Source organism: Oncorhynchus nerka, linkage group LG15 (assembly GCF_034236695.1).
Source record: "Oncorhynchus nerka isolate Pitt River linkage group LG15, Oner_Uvic_2.0, whole genome shotgun sequence".
In the NCBI taxonomy this organism is placed as follows: Eukaryota; Metazoa; Chordata; class Actinopteri; order Salmoniformes; family Salmonidae; genus Oncorhynchus; species Oncorhynchus nerka.
The window spans coordinates 61888541-61899835 of record NC_088410.1 but is presented as its reverse complement, the minus strand read 5'-3'; the positions used below and the strand labels follow the sequence as shown (position 1 = coordinate 61899835).

The 11295-nt window shown below is 37.5% G+C and overlaps 1 protein-coding gene across 1 annotated transcript in view; it reads right to left on the bottom strand.

The window, feature by feature from the left end:
• Positions 1-447: 447 nt before the first annotated feature.
• Positions 448-11295, bottom strand: part of LOC115143066 (advillin-like) — a 30302-nt gene continuing 19454 nt past the window's right edge. The window contains exons 18-20 of the mRNA XM_029683081.2: positions 11120-11188; positions 1166-1276; positions 448-895 (exon numbers count right to left, since the gene is read on the bottom strand). Coding sequence (XP_029538941.1) covers positions 782-895; positions 1166-1276; positions 11120-11188 — 294 coding nt within the window. The 3' untranslated portion in view covers positions 448-781. The remainder of the gene's footprint in view (positions 896-1165; positions 1277-11119; positions 11189-11295) is intronic.

Genomic DNA, 11295 nt, shown 5'->3' with positions numbered 1-11295 from the left:
ATGGAAGAGTGGGACAGAATTCTTCCACAGCGACGTGAGAGACTGATCAACAACTACAGGAAGGATTTAGTTGGAGTCATTGCAGCTAAGGGTGGCACAACCAGTTATTGATTGTAAGGGAGCAATTACTTTTTCACACAGGGGCATTGGGTGTTGCATAACTTTGTTTATGAAATATGTATGTAATTGTTGTGTTATTTGTTCACTCAGGTTCCCTTTATCTAATATTAGGTTCTGGTTGAGGATCTGATAACATTCAATATAAAAAAATATGCAAAAGTAGAGAAAATCAGAAAGGGGGCAAATACCTTTTCACAGCACTGTACATGCACTGTATATGAATGAGTGTTTGACTTTGACATTATTAATAACAATTTATTGAATCTGGATGGGGGGGGGTGTACTCTCTAACTCAGGACTTGTGCACTACAAGATGAGATACACATAACATTTCCCCTTTTTTTATTTGTATATTAAGTCCCACCATACCATATTACATTCAACAAAACTACAAGAGATATGGTAGTATTGTGTGGTCGGAACACAGAAGAGTCAATAAAACAATCATTCAGAATACACAGATTTTTTGATTAGGTTGATCGTATTCAACATGGACATCTATATACTTAATTGAGAGGCAGACATACAGTATGTATATAGTATGATATATGAACATCTTTTTTAAATGCACAATTAGGAACAGACAAGTGCAGGTTTTTTTTAGACCGACTGTCATTAAATTGAAATAATAAGACATCAATTTATCAGAGATGAATTCCCCTTAAAATAAGCCTTTGCCTTTTTTAATGCTCAGCTGCTTCCATTGAGGCAGGCTGGCAAAGTGGTCTTTAGACATTCCAAATATGGCACTGAAGTCTGAGTCTGAGAGATGTTTCTGGAAGACAGAGGAAGGAGGAAAGAGAGAGAGACAGACAGAGAGCGAAGGAGACCATTGTTATTTTTCAAGGCAACATTCAAGTGTAAAGAATACATTTGTCAAGACACTTTATTAAAACCAGCTATAATACACCGTAACTCATAGTAGTGTATGGAGGAATCTACTTTTCACACTTCAAAAACTACTGAACAATATTGCATCTGAGGGTATCAGTGTGGCAGTACTTTGAACACTAGTCACTTCATTATAGCAGCTCAGAACACCTACCTCCTTCTGGGTGGCGTCGACACCCTCAGGCAGCTCATTGGCTAGTTTGTTGATCAGGTCCTCTGGTGGGTAAGACTGGAAGCTCTTCCTGGTCTCAACACCATTCTGCCCCTGAGAGTAAATGATTCGATTCAGGTTTGTCTGCACAAAAATGTTAACACAACGGTTGTCGAGTCATTGCATAATAGTTGTGTAATCATTTTTCTTTATACAAGCTCTCTGTTGTAGCCTATCACAAAACTAGCAGTTGTATCACAACCAAAATGGGTTGTAAATGTGTTGTACGACCTTACCCACAGTCCACAAATGTCAGTTCAACGCAGTGGGGAACCATGAGTTCACGTTGTATTTGTTTTTTTATGTATTTGATGAAATTGTATATGTAGAGCTCTCATGTAAAAGAGACACTGGTCTCAATGTATACATGTTTTTTATCACATTTCGTTTTGATTTCTATTTCATCTTTAGAATTTGTTTTTATGATCTTCTGATTTCATTAATACTAAAGAGAAAACAATATCCAATCAGGATTTTATTTGGTGGTCCATAGGTAGAAAAATCTAGCTAGTCCAGCCAGCCATTGGCTAGGCCTTCAAAATCTGGACAGAAGTCCTCTGCCATTCAACCAAAGACAGGCTAAAACTGCTTCTCCAGTAGAAATCCCTGATCACACTTGTAGGCAATGTCATGGCGACATTGGCTAGCAATGCTCGTGCTCCGAACTGCGCATGTGCAGCCATCAAATCAAAGGCACTCCTTCAATATAAAGTTATTTTGGACAAAATTGAAAATGTCTCCGTTTGCAATTTTCATTGGGTTGGAGCAATATCATGTTCAACTACTTAAGGCATTAGCTCAATTATAGGTTTTGCCTTTAGATTTCTCTAAAATTAACAACTCAGGAAAAATGTTTAACTTCTTTCATTGACATCTCTAACCCCAAACCCCAGCCTGGTCTGCTTGGTCTGGTTCACAAGCGTTCCCAGAAGTCTCGGAATATTGTGCCTCTGCGTTTAGAAACTCTGTGGTTCAACTGTATCAGAGCAGAATTTTGCCAAGAGATGAGTTCAGAATGGTCTGCCATGTAGCATGCTTCTGTATATGATATGAGCTGCTCGGTACGTGTAGGTAATTCTTTCTAATGCATTTTTTTTAAAGATATCACAAAGAACTGTAAAAGTGTTGCAAATGCTTTCCACTTTCTGGAGGACGATCATGCCTTGCTGACTCTCTGCCTCTGAAAAAAATCAGACAATGAGGAAATACCTGATTTGGGTAAAAACATTTTCATTGAACCAGACATTGTATAGTCTTCTGATGACAGTGATGGGGAAGAAACAGCAATCAACAGTTTTATTGCCATGGAAGAAGTTGACCGAGTTTTGAAATCAGTGGAATGCCCGGTAAAAGCAGAGTATGATAGCTAAGAAGATGGAGAAAATTCTGGCTTTTGATTGCAAATATGCGGAGGGAGTATAAAAGAGAATACAGAAGGCTGTTGTATAAAAGGAGAGGGAGAAGCGTTCATCCATGTATACGGATAAGAGTCTAGCTACCTACATTTTTAGTTATTATATCTAATTTTGTCAGCAAGTTGTTTTAATAGCAAGTTAAAGTGTACTGAGGTGTACATTTGACCTCCATCATCTAGGATGTGACAATGGTAATGCAACTGCGAGTACATTTGTAATTCAAGACCTGTCTTGAGTTGGGCTCTGGGGTGGTGCAATTGTTGAGTAAGTGAGCTTATGGTTGTCTAGGGGTATGGGTTGAGTGTGTGTGGGTGTATGAGTGTATCCCACAACTGTTGCGAAGAAGTAAAAGATGTTAGGGACAATAGAGGATGATCCACAGCTATATATAATACAAATCGAGGTGAGGGCGATGGAAATTCATTTGGCAGTTAATCTACTTCAATTCGGTAAATGGCACTGTGTGCTCTTTCCAAAGGATGGATCCCAGTCGGTTATGGGTTATGGGATACAGGGGGTCGAGGGTGGTCTGCCGGGCATTGGGATGACAAACCAACCCGGGATGAGGAGGGCTTTTAGCGGGTGGAATAGTAGGGACCAATTGGAGGTTTACTTAGTAGAAAGGCAAAGATCATGGTACAGCTATATAGACACTCCATCATCATGTTACTTTTTAATGGTACGCTTACAAACATATATTTTGATAAATAGAATTGAAAGTCATGTCTCATTATGGTAAGTGGTGAAATAAGTATAGCCAGTTACAATTGTAATGGCCTAGCAGATAATAAGAAAAGACAATCAGCATTTACCTGGCTAAAAGAGAAGGAATATAATATTTATTGTTTACAGGAAACCCATTCAACAGTTTTAGATAAAGTTGTCGAAAAAGAAGTGGAGGGGGTGAAATATACTTCTCCCATGAGCAATGGTTTTAATTAACAATAATTTTGATCCAAATGTGGAAATTGTCCAAACAGATCCTCAAGGTAGATGGATTATTTTAAATATGTTATTGGACAATAAACAGATATGGCTTATTAACCTATACGGTCCAAATAATGATGATCCAAGTTTCTTTGAAAATATATAGAAGAATCTATCAACTCTACAAGCAACACTAGACTCTATTATTATGGTGGGAGATTTTAATACGGTCTTAAATACCTCTATGGACCGGAAAGGAAATCACACTACAAACTGTCACCCTCAGACATTTAAGGAAATCATGAATGTCATGGATATATTGGAATTAGTGGATATATGGAGACTTAAATACCCTGACCTAGTGAGATATACATGGCGGAGGCTTAATCAAGCTAGTTGCCTTGACTACTTTCTTATACCATTCTCTCTGGAAATTTAATCAGAGCCTACTAGATGATAAATTGTTTAGAACTAGGACAGAAGAATTTATAACTGACTTTTTCAGACATAACATAGGTACAGCAGATCCACTTACTGTATGGGACACTTTTAAATGTGCCTTTAGAGGCAATGCAATACAGTACTCATCTATGAAACAAAAGCAATTTAGATCAAACGAGTCCATATTAACAAAGGAAAAAGAAGGACTAACAGTACAGTTAGATAGCAATAAAAACGGTACCATAGAGGCACAGAATAAGTTAGAGGAAAAACAAAAAGAAATGGAGGAACTTATTCAAGAAAGATCCAGTGTAATATATTATAAAAATAAAGCGAACTGGATGGAATATGGGGAAAAATGCACCAAATTCTTTTTCAATCTTCAATATAGAAATGCTACCAAAAAAATGTATTAAAACTTGTTACAAATGATGGAGTCACACATGATTCACCGGATGATATTTTGAAGGAGGATGTAAAGTACTTTGGGAATATGTTTTCATTTCAGACTCCACCATCTCCACTAACCGAAACTAATTGTATGGATTTTTTCCCTAATAATAATGTAAAATGAATATCTGTACACAATAATTTTGCACGCCCAATTTTTCAGTTTTTGATTTGTTAAAAAAGTTTGAAATATCCAATAAATGTCGTTCCACTTCATGATTGTGTCCCACTTGTTGTTGATTCTTCACAAAAAATACAGTTTTATATCTTTATGTTTGAAGCCTGAAATGTGGCAAAAGGTCTCAAAGTTCAAGGGGGCCGAATACTTTCGCAAGGCACTGTATATGGGGGATACAATCTTCCCAGCTCTGCAGATTCTGCTGTGAGGAGGCAGAGTCATTAGATAATTTATTTTGGTATTGTCCATATGTAGCTCATTTTTGGTCACAGGTCCAGGAATGGCTGAAGAATTGCAACATTTGCCTAGAACTAACACTACAGATAGCAATACTGGGTGATTTGAAAAGCCATAGTCAATCAATCAGTAATATAATAATTATTTTAGCAAAAATGTTTATTTTTAATTTACAATCTGTAGAAGCTATGAGAATAGGAAGGTTCAATTATTTTGTGAAGCATCACAGCACAGTTGAAAAATATATGGGAAGTAGAAATCCAAAATGGATGATGTTGAGAGACAGATGGGAGGGGTTGAGTGGAGCTGAAGGGTGGGACTAATAACAAGATAAACAATGTAGGGCATAAGGGATCTGTAAAATGTATATAGGTTCGGAGCTTTTGTGAAATAGCATAGTTACAAATAGAAATCAAACTGGATGGATCAGAAATAGAGGAAGGACTAAGAACAAACAGGAGAGAACTATTGTAAAGTAGACTGTGTCTGTAGAGTGTGTATAAGATGTATGGAGTGAAGGTAGAAGCAGAAGTGTTTATTAGTTTATTCCAATTGGGGGATCGGTGGAAGGGTTTGCGGGGAATAATAATAAAGGTATATTCTTTAAAAAAGTATGTATGTCTATATAGGTATGTGTATGTATATATGTGTATGGATATATATATTTATCCAAAAAAATATGGGGGATTGGAAATGATGCAGACAATTACATTGGAAGCAACATTTTTTCTGCAATATTAAGATGATCCACCCTCCAAACAAAAAAAAAACAAGTGTACTGTTAGATAGCTAGACTACGTCAGCTGGCTGGCTTGCTAGTTAACGTTACATGTACGATCTGTGTAGTAATATTATTCTTATCTCAGAAAGCCATTTGCATGGCTAGTTATAGCCTAATGTTAGCTAGCTAGCTAACATTGAACCTAGTTGGTTAGCTACCTGCATATTCATGCATGGTAGTAACGTTATGAGTTGGGATTATGGTTCATTGTTTAGCTAGCTAACTAAACAAAAGACTCCACTATGCAAGTAACCATTTCAAGGTACCTTTTAATCCTTCTGTATTTTGTGCATGTGACAAATAAACATAGATTTGATTTGATATAGTGTTTGGGGGCGGCAGGTAGCCTAGTGGTAAGAGCGTTGGGCCAGTAACCAAAAGGTTGCTGGATCGAATCCCCGGGGTGACAAGGTAACAATCTGTTGTTCTGCCCCTGAAAAAGGCAGTTAAGCCACTGTTCCCTGGTAGGTCATCATTGTAAATAAGAATTTGCTCTTAATTGGCTCGCCTAGTTAAATAATGGTTAAATAAAGAAATACAACCTTTTTTATTTATTTTTTTACAACATTTACCAAAGACGGCAATGTGAAGAACAACATGAGCTCCACCAAAGTAAAATTAGGATATAACATTAGGCCAACGTTAGGCCAATTCTCCAGTAGAATGCCCTGCTTTTATTTTGCAACATTCACAACCGTGAGCTATTTTTTGTAATTAGCTCGTCATTAACTGTAATAATTACAAAAGAATTGCTCAAATTAAGACGTTGTCAGCCATGATATGGTCATTATTTGAACTGGCTAGCCAGCTAAGTTAACGTTAGCTAGCTAACAAACTAGAAATGAACCAAAACATTGTTTAGAAAGTTGCTTTTAGTTGCCTGGTTTGCTAGATTGGCACATACTGAATTCATTTTTAAACGGATGGGTTTATTGGTGTTAAAAAACACCAGTTATGCTGTTTTGGACCACCAGGCTGCTGATGTCATGCAGCCTGTTGTTTTTGTGTTTATACTTTTTCATAACAACAACAGCAAGTTTGATGTCGGAAGACAATAGAATGTTCATGATGTCACTGCGAAAACTGTCTACTAGTATAAATCAGCCTTTAAATCACACTACCGTACTCAGTCTGTTCAGCACATGGCCTCACATGTGAATCCTTAAAGATATGGGAGGGCAAAGGCTTAAGAGGTTGTGAATGTTGATGAATGGGTGTAGACAAAGAAGAGCTCTCCAGTAGGTGTATCAAAATATTCAAGGGGCATTTTTTCAAAAGTGGGGTTACAAGTTTATTAACTTTTGAAGCAGAATTACTTTCCTATTGTTCCTCAACTGTAGTGTATGATATACCATTTTCTAGCTCTGAGTCTCTACGTTTATCCAATTCTTTAAAAAATACCATTTAAAATGTTGCGACATAAGACCAAATCGAGCCGGTCGCTCCCAAATGGGATCACGGGAGAATTTCCAAAATCCTGAAGAAAAAATATATACAGTACCAGTCAAAAGTTTGAACACACCTACTCATTCAAGGATTTTTCTTTCTTTTTACTATTTCTACATTGTATAATAATAGTGAAGACATCAAAATGAAGTGCACCAGTCCCTCCTGCAGCAAAGCACCTCCACAACATGATGCTGCCACCCCCGTACTTCACTTTTGGGATGGTGCTCTTTGGCTTGCATGTCACGTTCTGACCTGAGTTTTTTTTGTTATGTCTTTGTTTTAGTATGGTCAGGGCGTAAGTTGGGTGGGTTGTCTATGTTTCTTTTTCTATGTTGTGTTTTGCGTTTGGCCTGGTATGGTTCTCAATCAGAGGCAGGTGTTGTTAGTTGTCTCAGATTGAGAATCATACTTAGGTAGCCTTTTCCCACTTGTGTTTCGTGTGTGATTGTTTTCTGTTTTGTGTATTCACCGTACAGGACTGTTTCGTTTCGTTCATTCTCATATTTTGTTTTTTTGTGTTCATGATAATAAATTATCAATATGGACACTTACCACGCTGCGCATTGGTCCTCCGATCCTTCCTACTACTTCTCCTCAGAAGAGGAGGAAGACGAGCGTTACGTTGCAAGACTCTCCCTTTTTCCTCCAAACATAACGATGGTCATCATAGCCAAACAGTTCCATTTTTGTTTCATCAGACCAGAGGACATTTCTCCAATATACTCAAATGATGTCAATTAGCCTATCAGAAGCTTCCAAAGCCATGACATCATTTTCTGGAATTTTCCAAGCTGTTTAAAGGTGCAGTCAACTTAGTGTATGTACACTTCTGACCCACTGAAATTGTGATACAGTGAAATAATCTGCCTGTAAACAATTAATGGAAAAATTATGCACAAAGTAGATGTCCTACCTGACTTGCTTAGTTTGTTAACAAAAAATTTGTGGAGTGGTTGAAAAACTAGTTTTAACGACTCCAACCTAAGTGTATGTAAACCGACTTCAACTGTATATATATATATTTTTTACCTTTATTTAACTAGGCAAGTCAGTTAAGAACAAATTCTTATTTTCAATGACGGCCTAGGAACAGTGGGTTAACTATCTGTTCAGGGGCAAAACGACAGATTTGTACCTTGTCAGCTCAGGGATTTGAACTTGCAACATTCCGGTTACTAGTCCAATGCTCTAACCACTAGGCTACCGTGCTTTCATGTGACAGATTATGTGACACTTAGATTGCAAACAGGTGGACTTTATTTAACTAATTATGTAATTTATGAAGGTAATTGGTTGCACCAGATCTTAATTAGGGGCTTCACAGCACGCACCACTTTTCCGTTACACTTCACCAATTTGGACTATTTTGGGTCTGTCCATTACATGAAATCCAAATAAAAATCTATTTAAATTCCAGATTGTAAAGCAAAAAATGCCAAGGGGGATGAATACTTTTGCAAGGCACTATAAGAAAACTAACGGGACTGCCCCGGGGGAGAGCCCGACCGACGTGTACTATGGTGCATTAAGTTTGTTGGAACCTCTCTAGCTTGCTGATATGAAAGACTGATTCATTTAATATTAACTTCATGTGTCCCTGGCGATAATTTCCACGACTCTGGTAAGCCTCTGGGCAGAGGCAGTCGGCCTACAATGCTGGCATATGCCTTGTTACAATAGCCTAAGTATATAACATGAATGATACGACCGTAATAATCATCATGAAATGGCCTTGGAGTGCCATAAGATTAAGCCAACATAACTCGTTATTTTACATTAACCTATTTAAATGCATTGATATGGTTTAATTGATCATAGTCTAGACTCGTTATAGTTGCAAATACCAAGCAGTTGCACCAGGGAAATGTTAGATCTTTTTTGCAGGTACTCTGTTTCCCCACATTTATTGATAAATTAATTTCCCATCATGAAAATGTATCCTCCTTCCCCAATCAAATTCCTTCCATTGATACCACACAAAAAATACAGACAAATACAACTTTTTACTATAATCTGGCAACCCTCATAAAATCGGACATAGCACAAGTATCCCCCCCCTCCCCCCCAAAAAATGTAAGGCTACTATTATATGACAAGTATTTCGTGACAATCTGGTTTATTACTAATATTGGGTTGCTAACACTTTTTAAAAATGTTTAGAAATAAATGTTGGACTCAAAAAAAGGCAGTCTATAACCCCATTACCCAAAATGCATTGCTCCAATAACTTTCATAATATTGTTCTGAAGTTTCCCCCCCAAATGTAATTTCCTATGAATGAAGTCGTAAAAAAAATTTATTCTACGAATTAATTCGCAAAAAAACGCAAAATACGCACGAAATCTGCTGAAATACTTTTAATACATATTTGCACAAATTGAGTGTGAGATTGTGTTGATGTCACAGACATATTTAGGAAACTGAACGAATTGAACGCAAGCATGCAGGGGAAATACAAAAACATTCTACAGATGAGTGACCGAATCAGTTGATTCAGAGGAAATCATTCTTATTCGAGAGAGACTTTCAAAACCGAACTAAGACCGCTTCCTTCGGCTGTGCATGTTTCTAACAGAAAACATCTTCTGTAAGTGTCTCACACGAGTGTTGACTGTTCACCTTCAACACTTGGAATAAATACCCTGCCATCTCTCCCTGAGAAATTATGTGCGCACTGTCGAGCACGCCTGTGACGTTGAGAAGCTCCGAAGCCACATGAATCAAGCATACCAATCTCATTAGTGGTGGGACATTATGTCAGATTAATTTGCAATTGACTGCCATAGCCCCACATTAAAAGTATATCATGGTGAGTTGAGAAGTCGATCAGAAATACTGTTATAATGTTTTTCAATTGACTGCCATGGCCCCAATTTAAAAAGTAAACATTGGCTGTTAATTACATACCTTTTTTTCACATGGTTGGGTTCGTGATAATTTGGGGTCGTGGGCACAAAAAGTTTAGGAACCCCTGGGTTAGTGTGATGAAAGTGATCAAATATATTTGCAATGGGAAGTAATAGCTGGTTTGTTAATTTCATTTTGTAAATTAAATGGTTGTGATTTTGAATTGTTGTAATTTCATGGGGCCTGCTGGAGTGAATGGGCTGCTTATTCTTTAACATTATTTGATGCTGTGTGTGACTGTTGTCTATCAGCTGTATCTATGTGTTTGATCAAATCTGTCTCTCCTTCAGCGCCATGGAGTGCCGAGGTATTACGGTCGCTGTCCTTTCAGCACCATGAGCCAGTCACCTTTGATGTGACACTGTTGTTGTCGCTATTGATGATAGTGTGATAGTGGTGCTAGGTTACTATTGGTTGTATAAACAGTGTGTTTTTGTTTTGCTGGTCGCATTATTTTATGCTATTTGTCACATGTTGTGTCCATGCCGGGTTCCGCCTCTGTGTTGCCGCAGCCCAAAACGCTGCCAGGCCTATTTTATTCATTCTTAATGTCATCAAAAATAATTGCTCCTCTGGTCCGACTACAGAAGATATAACGTCGGGCGCATTAAGTGATGTTGTTTTCTTTGATACAATGTATTGTAATATTTTTGGTCCCTCTGAAGGCCTAGGTCCTATAGTCACGGTTCGCCACTAGTTCAACGTCTAGTTTTGATTTACATTTGGTTGAGTTGTCAACTAACGTGAATTCAATGTGAAATCAACAAAACATTTCACAATTTCATTGGATTTACTGTAGGTTAAATGTTTGTTGAAATATTTACGAAATGTTGATGACATTTTGCAAATTCAATGAGTTTTCCACATTGATTCAACACCATCACATTGCGTTTTTTTGTTGAAATGATGTGGGAACAACGTTGATTCAACCAGCTTTTGCCCAGTGGGAAGTGTGTATGGGGCCAATAAAATTGATTTAACCATGAGTTTGTTGGGTTGAGTTCACAGCAAGGTTAGATAAATTGATTTTCTGGATCCAGCTCATCATTGTCTCAATCCCACTCGTTATACCAAGTTTTGGTGAGTGCATAGATAAATACAATTGTGCTTACATTTGTGATCCTTATGAGGGATGTCACCTCACCCAACTCTTTCTTCAGCTCTTCATACGTTTTCCCACCCTAACACAAAACATGCGTGTACAGTATTATTGATGGAATATATTAACTTAAACAGTTGTGTACACTATTTGACACACACACACACACACACACACACACACACACAA